Source organism: Osmerus eperlanus, chromosome 22 (assembly GCF_963692335.1).
Source record: "Osmerus eperlanus chromosome 22, fOsmEpe2.1, whole genome shotgun sequence".
Lineage (NCBI taxonomy): Eukaryota > Metazoa > Chordata > Actinopteri > Osmeriformes > Osmeridae > Osmerus > Osmerus eperlanus.
In genome coordinates this window covers 9,125,837-9,150,932 of record NC_085039.1, presented here as the reverse complement: position 1 = coordinate 9,150,932, position 25,096 = coordinate 9,125,837, and the positions used below count along the sequence as shown (strand labels likewise).

Sequence of the window (25,096 nt, the reverse complement as noted above, 5' to 3'; positions counted from 1 at the left end):
TTCAAAACAACACCAACCAGATCAAAAATCCTTTGCAATGCGAGGAGAGCCTGGAGACGTGTGGAAAAAACATTCAACTGACTTGCTTCCTCACTTCTGCTTTCTGCCTCAGTTACACTTCCCGTCCATTTTGAAGCAATGACTATATCAAGTTATCATCTCTAAATACCGATCCAATGTCATGTAAAGAAACTGGTTTTCTCCAGTGTTTCATCATCATAGTTAAGACAGCATGATGGATGACCCATCATGCCTTGTAGCCGTAGCCTATGTTGCTGGCATACGGCACACACAAGCCGCCACAGGCCTCCCATTTGCTGGCAAGCCATCAACAATCGTCACCTCTGCCAGGAAATGACACGTTTGCCATTCCTCTACACACACCCTCCCTTCACGTACACAGACAGTACTGTAAACAACCTCCCTATCAAGGGTGGTATGTAGACGCTCAGCTCTCAATGTACAGATAAACACTCCAGAGGACTACAACCATGTGTATACACTCCATATGCTGGGAACACATCAGGATGTTTCATCCCATAATATATGAATAGAATCACGGATCCAATATGAGTGAATGCTGTATGCCATTTTTGTCAGTATTAGTTAGTTTGTTTTTATGTATGTTTATTTGTTTTTACTTAGCCGTATGACGCAAATACCTTTCCTGAAGAATCTTCCTCCCCTCAGGCTAGTCACCTGGGCAGGTTGGGTCCTAGCTTTACTGCCTGAGAGCGTAAAACACTCAGCGTGGTATTTGTTGTGAACGACCTAGCCCTTATCAGAAGCCCACCGACCCCTCCCTTGTCGGCTGAGACCTCTTTAAGAAGCGTTGGTTTGTGGTGGCTTCAATTGCTAATTAGCCGGACATTAGCATTAGCAGCTTGCATGTAAATGACGGCTGTCTGGCTCTGAGTATCCTCTGTTGTCATGTAAAGCTGAGGTGGGTCATTAAAAAGCACTGTTATGGGCACTACAAGCTTGACTATAGAAAAGGGGCGAGTAGAGAAAACACACAGCCCACCACAGTATAAACTGATATCTGCAGCTAATAATTAGACCCACGTCCACAGTCACTACTGTACAGCTGCACGTGGAGAAGCTGTGTGCATCTTTCCTTGGCTGTAGTGATAGCATGGCTGGTGCCCCCCTCAGGCAAGGACATCTAGATGAGAACATCTCTGACATATAATACGCTGTGACGACAGCAACTGGAGCAGAACACGAATGTGCTCTGCTGCGTAGAATCACGCCACTGGCTGGAATCCTCGTACGCCATTGGTGGAACGTGACTGAGACGTCCAATGCGTAAGATACAGAAATTCAAAATGGAGACCTGTGTGGCCAAAGGCTTGGAGTTGTAAAAAAAAAAAAAAAGACAGACTGCCACAGTATTTCAAACTGGTGCACACAGTTCTGTACGTAATTAAAACAGTCTATGTTGAATAGGCACAGCAAGGATGGGATTCTCTTTATTCAAGCTAGAGGCCCAACGGACCTAACCCCGGGGGATTCTGGGTCTTTAGGGAGGGGCACTTCACATCTCCATTGAAGAAAGCTTCAAGCAGAAAATATAGCATGACGTTTGAACTCACCTTGAACTCGCCTGAAAACCCACCAGGGGTAAAAGATGCAAGTGATTGCCAAAAGGAAATAAGTTCAAATATTGTGCTGGGTCAACATGCTAATCCACTGGAATAGATTAAAGACAGACACAAACTATCCATGATGTTACATGGAAGGTAGGAGAGGGAGGGAGGGTTCAAAAGAAAACCAGAGACAGGCACAAGGGACTTTCATGAGGCAGGGGGGACTGATTAGGGGCTAAATCTGATTGGTCAGCATTCCCCCGTTTCAGTAGATTGATCACCCAAGCCCTGTGTGGAGCCAAGGACACAAAAGAAACAGAGAAAGGGGGAGGAGAGAAAAGGAGTGGAGAAGAAGAAGGGGGGGGGGGGGTTAGAGGGGGAGCAATGTCTCCCCCCCCCCCCAGTCTCCCAGACTGAAAAACAGCACAATGGAGCAAGGGAGAAAGAAAAAAAAACACTGCACTGCATATTAAGTTGCTCTCCAAAAACCTCTTGTCCAAAAAACACTCGCTCACAACTCATCTCACCTCCAACGAGCGTGTTGTCTGAACAGGAAACACTTGGCAAACTAACTTTGACACACACACACACAAAACACACGGTCAGTGAACAAAACCCCTCCATCTCTACTTTCCCTCTCCTCTGTTCCCTCATCCCCCTTTCCCCTACCTCTCTCTCTCCCTCTGTGAAAGCTCACACCACCGTCTCTGCTGCGAGAGCAAAACACACGCAAAACACACACACACAGAAACACACGCAAAACTCCAGCTTGAAGGAACGTGGAAAGCATAGAAAGGCACTACTCACCCAGCCCTTCCCAATCCTTCTCTCTCTCTCTCTCTTCCTATCTCTCTCTCTTCCTCCTCTCTCAATCACCCCGATCTCAGCTCCAGCTGGAGAGGCTGTGCTACTACCGCCTGGCCCCGCCCCCCCGCCCGGTCATGTGACCGCCAGGCGGCCAGCAGGCAAGCTCCACACCCCTCATTCAGATGAAAGTGAATGGAGAGCATTGTGGATGCAGGCAGGCACTATCCCCGGTGTGCAGGAGGTGGGCTGTAGAGGGCAGCATGTGTGTGTGTGTGTGTGTGTGTACGTATGAGCGCGTGTGACATAGACGTTAATATGATGTGGTTCATAACGACCATGTGAATCATCACGTGTATATGAGTGTGCGTTACCCTCAACCATGTTCCCTGTGTGTGCCATTCATTGTTGTATGAGTGTGTGTGTCCTTCTGCCTCCTCCCTCTCTCCCCCCACCCCTCTCCCCTCTCTCCACACAGCTTGAGGCAGAGTATGTGCTCAGGCTGAGGGGGGGGTGGGGTGGGAGCGCCGAGGGAGCGGGGGGGAGAGCAGGAAGACAGTGGGTCATCTCTCCTCAAGGGCCCTCTCCCTGTCACACACGTACACACACGCGTCTCAGTCCGTCATAGTCATGACTGACTCACACCCATGACTAAAGGAATAATGTCCCAGTTAATGTCCCATACAGCTTCCCAGTCCACAAATGAGCCCAGAACCTTCTTTGAGGAGCGGCGGTTATAATTTACGCGTTGTGAACGCGTTGAGTTCTGTTTGCGCTTCCTGTGTGTGGTTGTCTTGGTCCCATGACTGCACTCGGATGCAAACCTTTGGTGACATTTATGTGTCGATGTCGCAAATCTTCCAGACAGGGGAATGTCCCCGTCAAGTATTGGAAACGACTTTAAAACGCAATTTATGTGAGTGTTTAACGAGTGGGATTTGAAACGTGTGCACGTTTCAAAGTGAATGGAAAGAGAAGCCTGTCTGTTCTCCGCTTACAGGTCTTCTTTTTTCCCCATTATCTAGCTCACTGGAGGCCCATGAGATGTTTTCATAATATTCAGCACAAATGCTTCCTTCCTGTTCACGTTGGAGCTGAATCTAATTCTTGGCTGGGTTTCAGTTGTGTGTGTGGATGTGTTTGTGTGTGTTTGAGAGGTAGTGTTTTGTTTTTGCATAATGTGTGTGTGTGTGTTAGAAAGTGTGTATCCGGGTATGGGTTTGTGTGTATATGAGTGTGTGTGTGTGTGTGTTGGTCTTGTGTAGTTTGGGCACCTGGCCGTCTCACGTTAGGAGATAAGAACCGTTTTTGTTCTCAAAAACAAGACAGCTTCAGATAACAGAACATCTCTTGACTCTCTTGAAATGTATACTAAAGAGTAGAATCTCTTCAGAAGGATACATGGCACAGTTATATTCAGTTAGGCCTGTAGACACATACGACTGAATGCATTTTCAAAGATTAGCTTGACACGACAAGCAAATTCAACTTATACTCAAGCTATAGTCGCTTTAGTAGGAGAAAACACAGGCGGTTTTTATTGTGTTTAGCAATGGATCTGGGTCCAGCTTCGCTGCTAATCGATTTCAGCAGGCCATTTCTGTGAAGAGCTCGACCATCGTGGGTGAGATACCGCATCACCTACTGACGTCCTTCCTTATCTGGGTTCAGCATCCCGATAACAACATGAGAATGGAGCTGTGACAAAAGTCTGTGTCACGCAGCTACAAACCAGCAGTACAGCCGTACATATGAAGTTACCCAGCTCCTCGGAAAATGGTTGCTCTGGTTGCTTCAGAGCTTGGTGTTGGAGCCATTTTGGTTTGCACTGTGTGGGCCAAACAGACGACTTGAGACTAACCAGGGAATGCTCTGCCCCCCCGAGGGAGCTCTCTGATTGGACCAGAGGTCAGGGCTGATTGTGAGATGCACGTACAGTGATTGGAGCATATGGAGTTAATTAGGCGGTCACCTCGATGACTCAGCAGAGAGGCTGACTCACTGAGATACAGGGATGAAGGAAAAAAAATATATACAAAAAACAAGGCAGAGGAAGAGGGAGACAGAAACATCTGGAAGGGCCTATCTGAGATCTGCAGGAAGACAAACGTCTGTCTGCGACTTCCTGTTTTGTGTTTCACCGAGGGTGCTCTGCTCCCCTGTGGTGCAAATGAAGACAGCATGTGTGACCAGATAGGACAAACCAAAAAAAAAAACTGTTTCCTATCCTAGTCTTCTCTCATTTGACTGCACAGATCTGAAAACCTTGGATGGATGAGAGCCTATTCCCCACAGCCATTCACCGGGCCAACATCCTGGTTCTCTCCCAGATAATTGGAGATGAAAAGCCATGGTCTCTATGCAGAGCTAGTCCCTCGGGGGGGGCTGAGCTAAAGCAAAGTAGCAGGATGTATTATTCTCCTCCTGACACATCTCAGACCTAGTCCCTTCAAGGTTACAATAACTCAGGCAATGTTTGCTTTTCGATCTGCACTTCTCGGCAATCACGAACGGGCCAGTAGAGTCCTTGCTAGAGTGATGACCGCAAAGATAAACTGTCCGAATTTGTGGTCGGGAATTTTGTTTGAGAAGAGATATTTTTCCAGGGTGTCCTTTCCCCTAAGATATAAGCCGCTGAAGCTTTTGCAGCTGTGCTACTTAATACGGGTACACTGTACTTGAAAGTAAGAGATTGAAAGACAGAGAGAGAGAGAGAGAGAGAGAGAGGGAGGGAGGGAAAGATAGAGAAAATATGGAGCTAAACTAATGAAAGACCAGCATTCTTAACACACTGACATGACACACACATACTTACACAGACACAGCAAAGTCTATTAAAGTCCACCGAATCATATCGTATCCAGAGATACTTTCCAACATTCACACAAGGACACGGTGCCTAAACGCAACCTACGAGTGGAATTAGAGCCAAGAAAAAAGATGACTTCAGCAAAGGGCAAACAGTGCATCCCTGTAAAACTCGTCAGGTTACCATAACAATGAGTTTGAGGAGTAAAAAAAGGAAATCACTCATAACAGCAGCTTGGGAAGTGAGCGTGCATGATTCCCCACGCTCTCCCCATCCAGAGAAGAGCATGCATTGTGACACGCAGCCCTTTGATTGGCCTTAATGCAAAACAGTTGTGGAGTCGTCACGGCAACAACGCAAGCTTCGACAGCCTTCTCCTGTAAAGCAGACCGACGTACTCACAGAGGACCTTCACCTCGGGGCTGCTGTGCGTCTTGCTGCAGGGAACTGCCGTGTCTCCAGCACCGGGGATCAACTAACCAGGGAACAAAATGAACAGCCTGGCCAGTATGGAGGAGAAGAAGCAGATTACCAGCAAGCTGTGGATCGAAATGGCCCCCCCCCCCCACCCCCGTGCGACAGCTGGGAATTCCAAAGTCCTAATGTAAAGTTTCTGTATGGTTCTCCCCGGCGTTCCGACCTTGGGAGGAAAACGTCCAGGCGGAACGCTAAACAGATTTGGGGGTATGTGACGGGCCTTCCGGGGTGAATCCCGGCGGGCTTCTGGGGGAACGAGGGATGACTCAGAGCCTCGTGTAGGAGAGGACGGGAGGCTGGGATTAGATTCTCGCCGCGGTCGTTCCCAGAAACTTCCCCCGAATTACGATGTTAATTATTATGTACAGAGACAGAGACTGAGCATAAGAGGACTAAGGCTTCTCAGTGCAAGGCTACGACAGCTTATACGTCGCTGAATCCTTTCTCTGCGTATGGACTTCATGGAGGTTTGATGAAAATGGATGTGCGCCCTTGAAGATGAGGACAGTTAAAGAGAGGACAATGATCCAGCGCAGTCTACAAGGGCTACTGGGTTCAAAATGGACGCCGTCGTAGCCCACAGTGAGTTTCCTGGAACAACTAACCCAACACGGTACGCTCCAGTGAGGAGCTCAAGCTCGTGCCCTTTCCCCCAGATGTTCAGCTGTGTGAGGCTGTTCCATCTCGCATTCTTCTCCTCAACACATGCCCTCCCCTGTGTAGCATCAGTGAGCAGAGCCCTCTCTCCATCCATCGCCCGGGTCAAAGTTCACCGAGAGTTCCTGTGAGCTCCGTGGACAAAGCCGCCCCCCCCCCCCCCTCCCCTCCCCCCCCCCCCCCCCCCCCCAATTTGATGACTCACCCGAGGACGAAACCGTCCACCAGTACATCTAAAAAAAAGAAGCCCCCTCACCACCCCCTCTCATCTTCAACAGGGAGAGGATTCCGGAACATCTGAACTAGCTTAGGCTAACGTTGTAACAGTGCCTCGATGCAGTGTTGTGTTTACACAGTGGAGGCTGCTAATCAACGTGACACCAGTCAAGCGACTCGGCGGTATTTGGTCTCGCCTCCTGGTGTGTTTGTTCTGCAACTGTCTTCCCAGAGGGATTAGAACGTACCTTCTAAACGTAGCTGGAGGCAAAGAATAAAGTGTTGTTAGGTGTGATGGCTTCCTGTGGAGAGTGAGTTTCCTTCTCCTGCAGTGTGAAGTGAGAATCAGCGGGGCGGTGTCGCATCAGCTGTAACCAGCAAGGGGCCCTGACCCGAGACACAGACACCATTTTGTGTCTCATTTCGGAAGCTGTGGAGTTCTGCATGCCATAGAGTTCTCCCATCCCTATGGATGGGCTGGTCCTGCTTTGGGTGAATGACGACTTGAAACGCTGACTGAGGTCCTTTAAAACATTCGACGCTTAACATTTTTTTTCCCCCAATCTAAAGTAGGCTAATGTCTATGACTGTTTCACTAGTCAGTCCCCTCAGGGGATCCAGTAGAATGAGGCACTGTTTGTTTCCAGGCCAACAGTCTTCCACTTTCGGACCACAGACAACCACACACACACAGACACCCCTGCCCTCTACAGCAGATGGCATAACGGTGGCACATGCAGCCATCTGCCCAAACACATTGTGACGCACGTCCTCACGCCTGTGTGCATGTACTCATGCATACACAAACGTACAAGCGTACAAACACGGCGTACACTACAAAAACACACACACACACACATGACATCATTTAGCAACAGCTGTCGGCCGCCTCTGAACCAAAGCCTACAGATCGCCACGGTGAATTCCAGATAACAACGTCGACGACACGTCGTTAGGCCCTCGCTCAAACGCTAGCTCTTTATCAGCCAGATGAAGCGGGGCCAACGTCGTTAGCGCCGACCTGCGTCGGGTCCCACCGTCGTCAGTCATCGTTGTGCCCCTCGCACAGATGGTGGGCCTGACTAGCCCAGATAAACCCTGGACAACACAAACCAGGTGGACTGGATACCGAGCGGGGGGGGGGGGGGGGCGCTTTACAGATCATCTTGGTCCGAGGAACAAGATCATCGTCAGAAAGGTAGAAACAAGGGGGGAGGGCCCGGACACAGATACAGGGAATGACCGACGCTGACCCGAGTTGAACACTGGGTTTTGGTGTTTCAACACCCGTTGACATTTCCCTGCTGTATGACTATATTAAGCCTGTGTTCTGCTCCTCTCTTTCACCAACCGTCTCTGGAGGAGGGGATCCCCCGCTGAATTTCTCCTCCCAAGGTTTCTTCCGTTTTGTCTCCTCTAGTGAGTTTTTCTGGGAGTTTTCCCTTGTGTTCCTTGAGGGTTTAGGTTGGCTGAGGGGCAGTTCTATGGGCGTGTGTGAAGCCCTCTGTGACATTGCTTGTAAAAAGGGCTATACAAATACTTTTTTTTTTTTCTTTTTCATTTAGCAGACGCTTTTATCCAAAGCGACTTCCAAGAGAGAGCTTTACAAAAGTGCATAGGCCACTGATCATAACAACGAGATAGCCCCAAACATTGCGGGTAGCCAAAACATGAAGCATACATTGTGGAAAACCAAATAAGTGCCAAAAGCCAGAGCCACATTTTGATTTGATTTGAAATGCACCAGGGGACCGTATCCTGGTTCTGCCGCTCACTGGTGTCTCCCGGTTCCCCCCGTCACACGATACACACGTAGCCCTCCTGGAATGAACTCGGTGGACCTTGAAAGCGTTGGCGCTGGTCTTCATCTGTGGGACCGTGTCAGGAAACCAGCCCATGTTCCCTACAGCTCGGGACAGGCCAGCTTGATTGGCTGCTACCTCCCAAGCACTGACAGTGGAAGGGAGGGCGAGTCCAACGGCCCCGGCTCTCGCCCCCTGGTAGAGGATGTGGTGTTGGGTGTGTGTGTGTGTCAGTAGGGAGGGGGATGAGAGAGATAGCCGTTCAGGAAGAGAGTGGAAGTGGGGGAGCAGGGAGAAGAGGGGGGGGGGTCTCAGGGTAGATTTAGGGGGCGGAGAGGGGTAGCGAGTGCCTCTCTGCAGTTGGTGGGAAACATTTTTAACCCCTGACTTCCACCAGATGCAGAGAGTAAACGGAAGCTTCTGGAAGCGTTATCCGAGGGCTGGCTGTTCCTTTTCTCCATTCGGTCAACTCCACCCAGAAGAGCCTCTTACACAAAAGGCTTTTACACTTATCCTGCCTCTGTCCACAACCTTCAAGCAGATTTATATGCCGCATAAGAGCCGTCTAGAACAAATATCATGTTTATAAATAGTAAAGCATATTAGTATCAAAGACTGACCTCCGAAAAGAGGACAAACCTTTCCTGTGTTTTAGCCAGCAGGATAAACAGATCTGTTGGCCCTTTACAGACAAAGCCGTGGGAGAGAGAGAGAGAGAAATTCAACATGCTCTCTAAAAATGTTGATATGACATGACATCACCTGCTTGCCAGACTGACTTTTCCCCACGCTTCACCTGTCAGACACTGCCTCCTGCTGGTCTCTCTGAGTAGTGCAGGCTCGCACGTCAGCCGAGCTACTGAAAACTGCTACTTCCAAAACAGGTGAAAAACCGTAAAAAAAAAACAAATAGTTTACCACAGCAGTTTGACAAAAGAAAAAGGCTGCTTTCCTCACTTTTGAGAGGTTTACCTTCCCTAGTCACTAGTTGCAGAGGTATGCAACCAGGGGCGTCGCTAGAAAAGGCTGGGTCCCATGAAGAGATTGCAATTTGGGCCCCCCTCCACATTTTGGTTTTGTCTGTTTTTTTTTTCTTTCATTTTCCTTCCAAGCTTTTCCAGCCCCTTCTTAGCTTCTTAGTCCTACAGGCTTGATCGACATCCAGGGACCAACTTCACGTATCACATTAGCAGAGCACTTACGTGGACCAAAGTCTCATTGCCCTCTTGTCTGGTGCCCGGTCCAGATGGAGAGATATGGGCGATCCTTCAATGGCGTCTGACTCCGTGACGAACACCAGACCGGGGCTGTCAACAGGCTCTCATGACCGTCTCTTCAGAGGAGATACCCCTCCACAGGGGCCTTCATCTGAACACTCTCCGTCTCAAGACCAAAGTGCCCTTAATTGCGTCCGTCTGTCGGGTCGTTCTGGTTTGACGTGCGTGAGCGCGGCGGCATGGCGGGGTGAGGAGGAACTGGATACGGGGGGGGGGGGGGGGGGGAAGCGTGCGGGAGTTTATCTTCCACGGGGGGGAACGCCGCCTCTCAAGGCTAATGTACGAGCGCGGAGGGTCGTGTCATCAGAGAGGCTGAGTGCTAGCGCTTTGACCTGGGTGAAATGTACCCCCCCCCCACACACACACACAGACACCCGTTCCTGTTTTCCCAAAACAACTACAGGGGGGCCTCCTTCTAATCAGGCAGTGATTTGCCTAACCCCCAGGTCCTGCCGCAGTGGGACGACAGACATCTGAGAGGTTTGAAGGAACAACCTTTTTTTTTTTTTACTATCTATGACCAAGCCTTATTAATAATTATGATAATATATAATATTATGCATATATTATTATTATATCATAATAATAATAAATTAGGCCAAAACAAGTTGTTATATACAAGCTACAAGCTACTCTTTATTTTGGGATAAACCATAACAAAGTTCAGTCGGTTTCCTATGTTTGTACTTGGGAGCACAACGATTGGATAGCGGCCTTCCTGACCTGATCACGTGATCCTAAATAGAGGAAGTCAAGCATAGCAAGGTCAGGTGGAGGGGAAACAATCGTTCTGAAGGCACACGGAAGGAAGTGAACGTGTGCGCGCACATATGTGTATGTGTGTGTGTGTGCTTCTGATGTAATTTCCTGTTGGAAAAACTGCATGGACAGGAAAGCAGCTTATCAAACAGAGCCACAAAAACACCGTCGGCACTGACAGCCAAGTGGAAAGAAACCCTCCCAGAGGGCCACTAAGTAAATCTGTCCATCGGTACGCGCACGTCGACTTCCACATTTTCTCCCCAATGAATCGCATAAAACAGGACAAAGATCTCTATAGTCCCCTATCAAAATGAATTACAGTTCTTATGCTCTTTAACTAAATCTGATCAGGGCCTGTGTTTGCACGGCACAGTGCTGTGTTGTTCGTGTTTCTGCTTCGATGATGCTATCTCAGGGCTGCCAGACAGGCAGCAGGGGCCCCGGGCGGCAAGGGTGGGCCCAAGGCCCTCCAGGCAGGTCACCCGTCATTTAGACCCTTAATAAGGCCTCCCCCTGTGGGCAAATGACTGGCCCAGACCCCACTGGCCTGGGAAAGAGCCAGAGAGACTGCAACCAGAGTGGAAAACTAGCACACACACTCACACACACACACACCAGGTCTTTGCTGTATGGGAGCATGTCTGCCCCAAATCAAACTCAATGATAAAGTATCTGTATTTATATACTGTTACTACACAAGCCAGAAACATATAATATGAAATGGCCTGTATCAACAGGAAAAAAGGCCCATAATTATATTTCATTAAGAGCTAGTTATAAAATACTTGGCAATGCAGCAAATGACAATGTTTGGAAAATATTGATTTATGAATTGCGGGAGTCCCAGTTTTATTGGGCGCTGCGGGTTTCAGTGAGGAAGCAAGCCGAGGGCTGCTCGCCGTGTGTTTGTCCGATAAACAAATCAACGCACTCAGCAGCTGTAGCCTCCCCCGTCCATGGCCTCGTCCCGGGGACCTCCGGGTCCACTACGCTGCCTCCACCGTGTCTGAACGTCGGCCAAAGGTTGCCGTCTTACGGCTGACGCATTAGATCATAGTTGGCGGCGTCCGGTTCTCTCTCTCTCTCTCTCTACCTCTCTCGCTCTCTCTCTCCGTTTACAGGAATCTGTCTGGCTCGGGTCTGGCGGCCTTTCTGGGGCCTGAGAGGCACTCCGTCTGTGGGAGTAACGGAGGAGTGTGTGTGCGTGTGTGTGTGTATATGTGATAATGGAATCCAAATGTGCTATGTGCTGCCACTAAAATGGCCTGGTTTGCCTAAGGACAAGGTGCTCTCTGTGTCCTGCCCGTCACCTTCCACTCCAACAAAGAAGAAGACCGAGAAGTCCATATTTACCTCACTATCAAGTCGAGGGGTTAAGTGTCGGGTATATAACGGCGAGCCCTCCGTCCTTTCGCTAATAGCAGGAGGCAGATATCTGGTGGATACACGCAGAGCAGAGGCAAGCGGGCTGGTCTTTAATCAAACAGACCTCTCCTCTTACAGAGCCATGCTGGGGGTGAGATCGTATCCCTCAGCCTCGCTGTGAGGCAGAGGAACCGGGGGGTCAACCGGGGGTGAGTGTGCGTGAGCGTATGTGTGTGTGTCTGTGGGGAGGAGAGCGAGGCGGCACAAGGATCATGTCGTCTCGAAAACGTTTCCCCCAATTATTCCCCAGCAACCCAGATTTGACAGTCGCATTGTGGCGTGGCCGAGGATACTCGCCCTGCGCCGGCCGCAAGGGTGAGAAAAGGACCAGGACGGTGAGGGAGAGAGGGAGAAGATCAAAGGGGGGGAAAAGGAAGCGGTAGGAGGAAAGGAAAAAACAAAAACGGCCCCCGTCCTTCTCCTCTGTTGTCAGCGATTCACTAAGTGAGCCACACAGGCAGGATAGGATCGGCGACGGCGCTGGAGAAGACCGTTTCCTATTGGCCAGCGAGGAGAGCCCCCATTACTGCCTCCACGCCTCGTTGGACCTCTCTGGGTGCTCGCGCCAAGACCCGACGGTCTGGGCTCGACCCAGCTGAGCTCCGGTCCAGATCAAACACACATGCATACACAAACACGCACATTCTCCGCGGTTAGCTCTCTCACCAGGAGCGGGGGAGCTTTCAAACCAAACCGCTCGTTTTGCCCTCGTTCTTCACACGCACTCATTAACACACACACACACACACACACACGCACACGCACACACACACAAGCACCATACAGACCTTAACCAGACAGACAAGAGTAGAGCCAGGTTTGATGATGGACTTACTGTCTGGGTTGGGGGACTTGGTACGTCCGACCTGATTGGGCGAGGGACAGCGGATGGTGGTGACGATGGTGTTGTGGTGGGGGTTGGGGTGGGCCGGGTGGTGCACGGCCGGGTGGTGGTGGTGGTGGTTCCCGTTGTTCCCGCTCACCTCCGAGTGGGCCCGGGTGATGCTGATCCTGGGTCCGTCCGTCCCCGGGCTGGGGGGCTCCACCTTCCGGCCGTGGGGCAGCGGCTCCGGGGTCCGGGCGCTGTCCGGCCGGCGGGCCCCGGGGGACTCGGTGGGGCCCTTGGCGAAGGTCACCTCCCTCTTGTGCCCCGTCTCGGGGGTCTTGGCCGTGTGGCCCCCCAGGACCTCGGGGCGCTTCAGGCCGAAGCGGACCGACCCCGGGCTGGTGGCGTTGTCCACCTGCTTGGAGGAGATGTCGATGGAGAGCTCGGAGCGCCGCGACACGGGGTCGGGGGTCTTGAAGCCCGGCTTGGGGGAGCCGGCGGTGGCGGAGGAGAGGTGGTTGCTGCTGGGGGAGCCCAGCTCGCGGTAGTAGATGCTGGTCGGGGACATGGCGGGCCGGTGGGCGGAGCTGGGCGTCCGGCGGACGCTGGGGGAGGAATGGGCCGAGGTGTCCACGTCCTCCACCTCGAACGACCTCTTCAGAGCTGTGGGTGGGGGGGGGGGGGGGAGGGGGAGGGGGAGGGGGAGGGGGGGGGGGCGAGAGACACACAGGAAGGAGAGAACATGATCATGCTGATTCACGTGAGCCACTGAAGACGGAGATCCAGGTTAGGGGTGATATGAGGAAACGGGGATTCAACCACACACACACACACACACAACAACAAAAAAGCGAAAATACGTCGCTCATAAACGGCCTCGGCTCTGGTATTCGCGCCCGCCACTTTTTTGGGGGCGGAGCTCGGGAAATTCAGAAGACGAGGAGGGATGGTTTCCGTAAAGGAACAATACGGCCATTCAAAGAGGCGGCATGAGCTGCATTGTCGTTCCTGGCATGTCTGTCGATGGTTGAGGTCAGAGAGCAGACAGCCTGGAAAAGCAATTTAGGCGACATCACAAACAGAAATGGCAGAAATAAGTCATTAAGCCACAATTATGTCAATGACCTCCTAAAATGAAGAGTAGACGCAGACCCAATTTAAAGTCAGAGCCATTCTCACTGTGTGAAACAGTATATGGCAGAACTTAATGTAAGTTTATGTGGTGCAATTTGTTTGAAACATGTGTGGTACATTACACTGTAAAATGTCAATGTTTTACAGCAATTCCTTCCATTTAAAAAGTGGCCAAATAAATTGCAGCCCGTGTCCCTTTAAAAATAAAATGGTAATGTGCCAAACGTAAATTAACAGAAGGGGCTGAGCGAATGGAATTCTATTGGACGCCATGCTTCCCCTCAGGTTAGCTAGCGTCGTGAGAAAGACAGACAACTCCAGGCTACCACTGTCTTTAGGGCGACTGCAGCTGGTTGAGATTCAATCGGAATCCCTTGCTAACGATACATCGTAGGGGTCACGCCTGAGGGTACAAGCTGGTACTGTGATGACATGCCAGGGAGACATACATGATCCTCTTACACCAATTTAACTCCAAACTGATCATGTGGTCTGTCATTGGTCCATGGGGTGTGTGTGTGTGCTTGGGTGTGTATGCCAGTTCGTGTTTGTCTCTGTGCGTGCACATGGGTATATGTGTATGCAAGCCAGTGTGTGTGTGTGTACCCCAGGCCCCAACCCCGCTGCACTCCCCATGTACCCAAGCAGAAAAGGAACCCAGAGAGCCGGAGACAATCACATCAAAGGGTCTCTCCACCACACATCAGCTATGGCCACTAATCGAATTTACTGCTGTAAGCCGCTTCACTTTAAACGAGTGACACAAGATACTCTCCCCCCCCCCCCCAGACAAATTTGGAGTTTGCCAAATGCTAATTTGGCATGCTGGAGCAAATGTCGGCGTCTTCTCGCGTGAGTCGCCCAGTGTTCGTGTCGAGGACATTTTCATTTGACCCTGGGCCCAAGCTTCCGTGACTCGCTCCCTGTATTGTAGTCTGAATCGTGCTGAACATCACCCTTTGACCCCAGACACGCTCCCTGACCTCATCGCCGTGTTTAAGGAACACTTTGTTATGGTTACCTTTAGTCTTCTACATCCGTCACGCAGGTCTGCCTTTCCTTGACTGTGTGTCGCGTATCATTTCGTTGCGTGTTACACTCATGCAACACAGGCACAGTGGCCCCCCAAAACATAAGAGTAAAACTGCTATTCATTTCCCACCCCGTTGTCGTTTCCCCCTGAGAACTTTGAGACGACTGGCAGTTCTCCTGTGTTGCGGTACGACCAACCTTTTTTTTTTTACAATCCATTTCACGGCGTGCGTTGCCTTTGATGTTTTTCAGAAAACACCCAGGCGTTGCTTTTGATTAGAAACGTCGACTCGACCCAATAAAGAAACGTCGACGCGGCCATAAAGTTGTGATTTGCGCGTCGAGTCCAAACCGCCGGGATCCATCTCTCTTAACCCCGTACTTTCCTCCCTCTCGACTTTTACGGTTGGCTGCGGACCAGTCCGAGGTTTCTGCTGTTTTCAACTGGCTTCCAGGACGAAGTCGAGGTCTGCCAGGATAAGCCTGCAGGATACTCTGAGAGCGGTAAGGTCACGACGCACTGGAAGAAAGTTCGTTGCTTTTCACTCACGATACGCTGACTTTTTTACAAGGGTGTCAAGGGATCATCTGCAGATGCTTGAACTCCCTACGCACCACCAGACGATTCCGATCTGGTGATACGCAGCAACTGAGCTGGGGTAATTGTGTGGGGTAGCGTGTGTAGTTGACTGAGGTTGACAAAAGGTTGATTCCATTTCTGTCAGGTCAACAATAGTTTATCCGTTTGGAAGTATACTTGTCTGCTGATAGACTGAAAGACTTGTGAGTCATTGTCATGCAAGTCTCATTACAGGTATGTCAAGTCGGTTAATAAGAACGAGACATATTTTCAAAGAGAGAACACGTGACAGATAAGTTGATGTCCAAATACTGTCCTCTATCTTCATCACGGTGACACAGCTCTCTGGTATGTTTAGGTTCGTGAGATGGGTCCAGAGACAAGTGTTCCTATTCTACCACCGTAGTATTCCCCAAGCATCCGGAGTTTTCCGCGAACTCACAGGGTCATCCCTTCCCCACATCGTTCAACTACACAGGAGGAGAGGAATGACGGTTTTCCGAGGAGGCATCCATGATTATCCCCGTCCTGGAAGTTTCACACACGCTCGATCGATGGCCGTGGGCCGCCGTGGACCGCCGGAGACCGCCGTGGACCGCCGGGGACCGCCGGGGAACGCCGTGGACCGCCGGGGACCGCCGGGCAGCGGCGTTCCGATGTCAGAGACGATGCCGTCTCGCTCCCCAGTGAAACGGCATTCCCAGACCGTGAGCTGGAAAAGCAGCGTTTGCGCCGTCTCCATGGTATCCCCTCGACAACCATCTGGCATCTCACTCGCCCTCCCCTGAGCATTGTACAGTGTCTGGCAGCCCATAATAGTCTGATATAGACAAATGAGCGACCGTCACAAACCACAACGGGTGCTGCATACTAAGGTGTCAGTGTTGTTCGCCTAGTGGTGTGAAGACAACATGAGAGGAAAGCGAACCAGCTCTCCTCTATTCTCTCTGCCTCTGTGGTAAGGCCAGACATCGGCCGTGAGCGGACCGCCGCTGCCCAGAGTCACCTCCTCGAGTGTGTCTCCAGTCGAGACAGCCACAGAACGCTGGAGATACACCGAGAGCCACGCCGGCGCACGGCTAGAGAGCCTGAGGAGAGCGTCTGAAAACAAAGAACTAACACGGAGACTGACTGAGACTGACAGACCTTCCTAGGGTAAAGAGAGAGAGAGACAGAGAGAGAGACAGAGAGAGAGAGAGAGAGAGAGAGAGAGAGAGAGAGAGAGTGAGGTATTGGATTACTGCCACTATCACACCGTCCATCAGCATCGGCAGTTCAAAGGGGCTTGGCGCTATCAGAGGACGCTTCTATGGCCTTCGTGTTAGAACCTGAAGGGCCGTGGTCTGGATGTCTGGGTCCTTGTGTGATCTGATAGATTAGCTTCCCCCGAAGAGAGGGGCTTCAACTGGGGGCCAGACACGACCCAGACAGCCTCTCACGTCTGGAGACGGAGGTGCTTCTCTCCTGGGGACTATGATCTTTGAGGTCTTCTTGCTAAAGTTTCATCGGTCACGCGTGTCAGTCGGGATAGTCTAGTGTTTTTAATGGGGTGAGGGAGTGTGTGTGTGTTTCTCAGTCTTTAAGGTTTGTGGAAAGACCTGGTTTATGAGACTGACTGGCACTGTTCGCCTAATCATCTACCTTGATGGACTAGACAGACCGGTGAATCACTGTGCCTGAGTAAACCTCCATTACATTCCAGCCTCACTCACTTCCTGATTACTATCACATGACTAGGGTAATCTAAGGACTCCACAGTATCTACTAAACTGGTGAACCACTATGACGTCTTTGACAGTGGAAAGTGGTGTAACAATTTATCCCCCAAACACAACTCTCAACTCTGTAACTGTAACATTTAGATGTAGATATATATATGGAAAAAGATTACTGGTAAACTTGTGATTTTGGCCGGAAATTCAAAGCCTAATGAATTCTAGATATTCTTCCTACACTGCTATAACATCTTGCTATTTGGCTTTCAATGGAACTGCTAGCGGAATAGGGGCTTGGCAGGTGTCTTAGAAATCAAAGTGGTGTACAATTATGTGGTTCAAGCTACATAAATAAAACCAAACCTCGTCCGACAAGGCGAGGTCAAACAAAGACTGATAGTGTTACACGGCCTCCTCCGTGATATTCCACTTGGTCAGTCGCTAGCTTAGCCACCGCTAATTCTAGGCTGTCAGATACAGTACTCTCTGGCTTATCCACTGAAAAGGAGTTCGTTTATCCTGACCGACCGCCGTTAGCGACCAGCGCTAGGTCGGACATGTGGTTTCTCTCTTGGTCTGGCTGACACCCCACGTCCAGCACAGAGGAATTCTGGGAGGGCTGAGAGGGTTGTGGAAAGGGGGCATGAGGGAAGAGACACAGAGAAAGAGAAAGCTCGCTCGGATGCTAGGATGCTAATATTGGTGTGTGTTTTTTTAAGGTTCATACCATCTGACTTAAAGTTACGAGATACCAGTCACCTTAGACCCGTAGGCAGTTGTTTCAGAGAAAGATATGATTGTGACTCCATAATCCTCCAATTAATTTAGAAAGGAGATATAAAAAAAATCACCTCAAAGCATTTCTACTAAATGGCCTAATATAATACAGACAATCACACAACCTGACAAAGGGGACAAAAGCCTACAAACACACAACCGGTAGCTACCAGGAAAGTCCTCGGGCTAGAAGGTATTGTAGGGAACTTCAGAGAATCTGGATGTTCCAGTATGGCACAGAGGAGGTTAAGCTGTTCTACAATCAGGACAGGCAGAGCTGTCAGCTTTCTCAGCCTCCCTTTGACACTTCCTGCTGTGTGTGTGAGTGAGTGTGTGTGTGTGTGTGTATATGTGTGTGTGTGTCGTGAATGTCTGTGACAACACGCTATCCAGCTTCTGTCGCCAGGCTGACTTGAACTGACATGCTCTCTCTCAGGGGATCAATGTGCAGTTGTCTCAAAGAGTGAAACAACAGTGTTCATAACACAGACTCTCACTCACGCACACACACACACACACAGACACACAACACCTCACAGACCGCCCAGGCGGCCTGGCCAAACCCTAACTCGTTGCCCGTTACTGAAAGGGCCACCCCTCCTCCTCCCAGTGGATTTGTCTTTTACCCAGAAGTCCCATTTCCTTTGCTGGAGCAGCACGTTTTCTCAGAACACACCATCAGTCATAACACCTTGGACATCACCCTGAGTTTGGTTTGGCACAGACAGACAGGAGCCCAAACGCTTAATAACCCTCTCTCTACAGCCATGTTCTGAGGCCTATAAGCTAGTTCTATATACGAACAGGGTGTGTTCAGGCTGTATTCAGAAAACGCCCTCTGGTGAAAAATCTCATGTGAAACCCTTCAGTAAGAGACAAAATGAAGCTTATAATGTCACAATGTTCATCAAATTGGTGTTAATCTGAATTTGTGTCATCATTTTCTTGTAAACATAGGGCCCAAGTCAGATTCTATTTCAAATACAGTAGTGGTATAGATTGGTATAGAGCAGTGTGGTACCAGACTTGAGAGATGGGAGGCATGGCCCCCCCACCCCCCCACCCAAACCCCCCACCCGAGGCTCTCTGCTCGTATATCTCCCAGCTGTCTCACCCCCCAGCATGGCTGTCCGGGCACAAGCCATGCTCCCAAAGGATTCTGGGAGTGTGGCGGCTGTCAGAGTCGTCACGGCTGGAGAAACACCGGGTCTGACCGGGGGGAGGGAAGCGAGGACAGAGAGAGAGAGAGAGAGAGAGAGAGAGAGAGAGAGAGAGTCAGAGAGAAAGGAAGGAAGAGGGGGACAAAGGAAATCAATGCCAGTCCCCGCATAGGGTAAAGACAAACAAAGACGAGTCTGGAGTTGTGAATGGGGGGCTTGATGGTGTGGCCAGATGTTAGCCTTTAGCGCTGGTGCTGCTTCCAGTCCTGTACCCCCCCCCCCCCCCCCCCCGCCAACCCCCTCTTAATGCTCTCTGCTGAGGGGTTTCCTGTGGTGAACACTGTCAATACTGGGCCTCGTCTATTGACGCAACTGGGATATAATCAATGACAGACAGGGGGAGATGGAGGGAACACATGCCCACTCAGGAACACACACACTAGCATATGTGCTGACGCACACACACACACACACAGGCTCATGTGTCTCAAACACACACACACACACGTCTCAAACACACGGGTGCGTATACAGACACACACTCGCTCAATGCAGCAGATAAATCAAGAACAGAAATAACTGAAGTTGTGATTTTAGACAAACATCATCTTGGTTGAGTCTATCTCCTCCAGACTGTTGATGGAAACTATGGTAGGAGTTCCCATCAAACGACACCAAGGACAATGCAAGAGACAGAGCAGTAAAATCATTAAAGACAAACCTTCAAAATCTGAGATAATTCCCTCCAAATGTACATTTACTCCCGAGTCAGACATCTTTGTAGTTTGATATCAAGGACCAGAGAATCTCTTCCCTATCTACGTAACGATTCCGAGACACTCAACTGACTATAAACAAATCCCTAATTGGGAGTTGATAGAAAAAAAGAAAAACTTTGTGTGCTACCCAGATGCAAGCCTACAACTTTCTTAAAGGAGCAACTTTGTTTTCTGGCTTCTTCCCTTGCCTTCTACATAGCAGCTTTCAGACTTCAGAGAGCGAAAGACAAGCCTCCGATCTCTCCCCACCCCTCCCCTCTCCTCTCCTCCCCACTCCTCCCCTCCCTTTTAAGAGCAAAGCTCAACTCCTTCTTTTCCCTTCTCCCTGCCTGCCCTCTCTGTCATAACAGGCTGGACGTGTGTGTGTGTGTGTGTGTGTGTGTGTGTGTATGTATGTATGTCTGTGGGACCATTCAACACCTCAGAGAAGGAAGTAATTTACTTAATTGCTGGTAGATAACAAAGGCCTCTCTTATGGGAATATACTCGAAAATACTTCTGAGACCTGTAGTATACATTACACACCAACAGCCCTCACCCCTTCGCTGACCGAACTGCATGTTTCCTATCAGCTATGACAGAATTTCCTGTTAAGAAAGCATCAGATCCGATCTCCCTTCACACCACAAGAATGGACACAACGGGAATGACACAGCAATTGAGGAAGTGACACACATAGAGACTGGTGGACCAACACCCTGCAGTCAGAGGAGCTGGTCTGTGACCGCGGGCCTGGGACCTAAAACAGGCTTAAGGCACACAATGGGCCCAACAACAGCTGACCTTCGTGTTATGGTGGTGGCATGTCCATGGCTTTCACACCAACCAACCTCAATATGGCATCTCACCCTCACCCTCTCCCCCCCCTCTCTCTCTCTCTCTCTCTCTCTCTCTCTCTCTCTCTCTCTCTCTCTCTCTCTCTCTCTCTCTCTCTCTCTCTCTCTCTCTCTCTCTCTCTCTCTCTCTCTCTCTCTCTCTCTCTCTCTCTCTCTCTCTCTCTCTCTCTCTCTCTCTCTCTCTCTCTCTCTCTCTCTCTCTCCCTTTCTCCCTCTCTCTCCCTCTCTCTCCCTCTCTCTCCCTCTCTCTCTCTCCACCTCTCTCTCCCTCCCCCCCCCCCCCCCCCCCCCCCCCTCTCTCTCTCTCTCCCCTCCACTCCCTCTATTTGTCCTTCCTCTGCCGTCTGTCAGTAAACAACTTGGGAAAAAAAATTTTTTTTCTAACTCTCGCTCCCCAAACCGACAGTCTAATTAAAGTGTGTCTCTCTGCAGTGTCACCCCGGGGTGTTCCTGTCCACGTGACAGACTGACAACATCATGAGACAAGGACCATGAGCCCCTGGGTGGTCAGACAGGGAGTCACGTACAAACTTGTCCCCCTCTGGCAGTGAGAATACGTGACAGGAAGAAACACAGGAAGTTCAGAGCAGTGGAGGTCTCTCGACGTCGCAACTTGATAACACGGTTGACGAGTTGGCGTTTGATGTGGGCTACGGTTACAGGTCTCCCTGGCGGCCTCGAGTGATAGACTTGAGGTTTGGAAAGTCGTTGCAGTACAAACAATTAAGAATGCGATGAAAGAATGAGCTGAGGTTGTCCTTGGTTTTGCGTACCAGCATCTGCCATCTCCTCAGAGAGTGCCATTAGCTTATCAGCATATCATCAGCTACCACTCAACGCTAACAGAGCAATAGCCGCGATATCACTGCAATTAGCGATGAATGAGTAGCTTTTCCACGGTAACTGGCTTCCTGTTTGGAGCCAGACAAGCTAGCATTGAAGAGAGGCCCACAGGAAGTCCACATTTTCACCCTCCGGTACAGCCAATCAGGACATTTCACCCCTCCGGATAGACCAATCACACGGCTTATTGCGCCGCCAGTGAAGCTCGGAGAGCACAATACTGGTGCCTGGTACTTTAATGGGCTCAGGCTCCATAGCCAGGACAAGGACCATAATGAATGAAAAGCTCTTTTGGGGGGGGTTTCGGTGGGAGTCCAAGCCCACCTGGCGCCCCTGACCCTGACACCTCAGAGGTGAGTTGAGAACAGCGCCGTGCTTAGACTGGTGTGCAGGGACAAGGACCAGAGTGGGGCTAAACACTGGCAGCAGTGTAAGAACAATGTGTGTGTGTGTGCATGTACGTGCGTATGCATGCGTGTCGGTGTGTGTGTTTGTGCGTACACGTGTGTGTGTGTGTGTGTGTGAGGCTGGAATGCGTGTGTCCCCTCTGCCCTCACTGCCGGGTGGTTCGACGCGGCCCCACAACAAGGCATGTTCTACGCATCCTCCATGCTGACAGATGTATGTGGGTGTGTGTGTGTGTGTGTGTGCGCACAGGATTTGCGTTCATGCACATGCCTGTTATCTGTGCTCGTGTTTAGTCCCCCACCCCCCCCCCCCCCTCCCCCCCCCTGCCCCCTCCGCCCCCTCCACCCCCCGCCCCCTCCTCCCTATACCCAGGCCTAGTGGGCAGAACTGTAAACCATATGCCACACAGCCCCAGTCCTCAATTAAAGCAAAACACACAGTGTGGAATACACACCTCCCCCAAGCCAGTATATATTTATCTAAACAGGGCTCCGCGCTCTGGGCTGGATCCCAGGCCGAAGGATGCGGAGGCTCCACAACAACATCTGGAGGTGGAGTACATATGTGCGCAGGAGAGAAAATGTGTTTTCAAAATCGAGAGAGCGTGAGCGAGAGGTGTGTGTGTGCGCGCGTGATTGAGAGAGAGAAAAGTATATATGTCAGTGTGTGTGTGTGTGTGTCCATCAGTACCCCCTGAAATAGCACTGTAAACACAGTGTTTTTGAGGCCTGGGAGGGTAGCTGGATACAAACCTCACACCAAAACAATTCTCTTCAGGATCAGAGACGAGGGTGCACACCGCCCACAGTTCTCCAAGTGCTGGATGTTGTTTGTGTAAATAGACACTGGTTTGTGTATATAATCTCCTCAGTGGATAGAAGGACGGTTGGAAACCATTCAGCTGTTCGCACATTTCAATATTTTCCCCAGCCAGAGCATGAGACCCGCGTGCGATGTGTTCTTTTGGGTAAAAGGTTGTCGTTCTTTTTTTTACTATTACTCTGTGGAATCGGCGGTGCCATTTCCCACGTTACTGATGCAGGTCAGATTTAGATCTCGATGATCATGAGTGTGTGCGTGTGTGTATGACTGTGTGTTTTGCACCAAGTGTGAGAGAGAGAGAGAGAGAGAGAGAGAGAGAGAGAGAGAGAGAGAGAGAGAGAGAGAGAGAGAGTGCGAGAGAGAGAGAGAGAGAGAGAGAGAGAGTGCGAGAGAGAGAGAGAGAGAGAGAGAGAGAGAGAGTGCGAGAGAGAGAGAGAGAGTGCGAGAGAGAGAGTGAGAGAGAGAGAGAGAGAGAGAGAGAGAGAGAGAGAGAGAGAGAGTGCGAGAGAGAGAGTGAGAGAGAGAAAGATTGCTCTGCAGACCAACAGGTAAAGCTAGTAAAAACGTCAGGCCAGGCTCCATACACTAAGCAGGCCGCCTGCGTTACACATGGCATCTATTCCTCACACACGCATTCACGGTCAACACTAGACCACACAGAACAGAACACACTTGGCCAACAACCCCTCTCATCGTAAGATCTTCCCCTGGATAGAGATGCGTCTCTGAGCCTTAACCCACAGTGACCTTGACACTGAAGAGTACACAAGGGGCGCTTTCCCTCAAATGTCTCTCTCCGCCGAAGGTGTGGGGCTTCCGTCAACCCTGCCCAATCGGTTTTCCCGTTCCTCTGTATCCGGGCAGATTTTCTCGAGGTTCATATGTGAGAAATAATAATAGCAGAGCAAACAGATAGCTGGTGAGGAGGGACGGAGGAAGCTGAGTCATAGAGGACATCCTCTATGTTTTCTTTTATGGAACACAGTGAGCGCTGTCACTTCCTGCTCAGAGTCAGCTGTGTGTGTGTGTGTGCGTGTGTGTGTGCGTGTGTGAAAGTGAGTATGTGTGCGTGTGTGCGTGAGAGAGAGAGAGAGAGTGTTATAACCGTCTCAACTGCTTTGTCTAAAGTCGTTTTTTTTAAAAGATCAGTTGAAATTTGCATAATCATCTAATCATTAGGTCCTAAAATAATGACTCCATTGGATTCATTGCACTGTGCATGGTCATTCATTGACATCCCAAGTATGTGACAGTATTTGAGAACAGTATTTGGCGATGGTCTGCTTGTAAAGCGCAGACAAACGTTTGCGTGGACTCGTTCATGTGTGCGTGTGAAGAGCCTGTGTGTTGTGTGTGTGTGTGTCTAGCGTGTGTTTTGTTTGGCGTGCATAGACCCAGGGTACTCTGCTGGGTAGAGGGGACTGGCTAACATCAGCAATTCTGGAAACGTGGAATCACACGCGAAAACACAAATATCTTCCAAGGGAAGATCCCCATCACATGGCTGGTACAGGAGGACGGACCGTACCCCAACTCTGCCCACGTAGAACGTTCTGGGGCTAGAATTCTCTGGGCCTAGAGCTCCAAAGGGTTCTCATGCAAAAGCTGGAGAACTTCAGAAAAGACTGAAGTGCATTGTAGCCTCCTGTATACGTTCCCAACCCTAATGTTTGTCTACGGTCCCCTGGTCTCCTCTAGTCCCACCCAACACAGTCCTCAGCATTCCGGCATCTTCCGGAACCATGGAGGCCAACTACAACCGTCCTGGCACCGACGCCACGGTGGGGGAAATGGACTCGTCGGTCTGGGTCTTCTCGGACTTCCAGAGACATCGCTTCTCCTTTCCCCGTACTGAGGAAGACATCCTATCCAGTCCTCTGTCAGCGATGACAGCTGAATGTGCTGACCATATGGAGCCCCCTGGTCCACGCTGAACATCAATACTGCGATCCTACGGAGACACGCTCGAGCCAGAACGGAGATGCAGTCGCAGAGAAAACACACGGTCAGAGTGACATCTGTCTCCCCCCCCCCCCCCCCCTCAGTCGACCGGAGACCCCATCACTCTTGTGATAAAGCTTCTCGCAGGGACTCATCCGAGTTGAAGCGAGACGTGGGTTGGGGGGATGGGGGGTGGTGAGGATGGTAAGGACCAGGAAGTAGCCAGACGCTGGACTTTCTGGATTGTGGATGTGTGTGCACGTGTGGGGAGGGGGGAGGGGGGTCTGGAAAAGGTTCTCCGTACACCTCTCCTCCCCCTCGTCCTCCTCACCTCCCCCCTGATTTCGGCCTGGACTCCTCCACCTCCCATAAAGACAATCTCTCTGTCTGCAAAATATGAATCATCCACATGGAACTTTTCACAG

At 50.6% G+C, this 25,096-nt stretch overlaps 1 protein-coding gene across 5 annotated transcripts in view; it reads right to left on the bottom strand.

Annotated features, from left to right (window-relative positions):
- The window catches only part of septin9b (septin 9b), a 46,322-nt gene that overhangs the window by 19,082 nt on the left and 2,144 nt on the right, over nucleotides 1-25,096 (bottom strand). For 2 of the 5 annotated variants that reach the window (XR_009928191.1, XM_062448362.1), the window contains exons 1-2: nucleotides 19,764-19,949; nucleotides 12,654-13,307 (exon numbers count right to left, since the gene is read on the bottom strand). Coding sequence is in view for 2 of the 5 variants with exons in the window: in XM_062448362.1 (XP_062304346.1) it covers nucleotides 12,654-13,307; nucleotides 19,764-19,818 (709 nt within the window). In the remaining 3 variants the exon portion in view is untranslated. Of the gene's footprint in view, nucleotides 1-1,595; nucleotides 1,738-2,396; nucleotides 2,508-12,653; nucleotides 13,308-19,763; nucleotides 19,950-25,096 lie in introns of those variants that run through there. The other 3 variants (XM_062448363.1, XM_062448365.1, XM_062448367.1) reach the window with 3 other exon arrangements.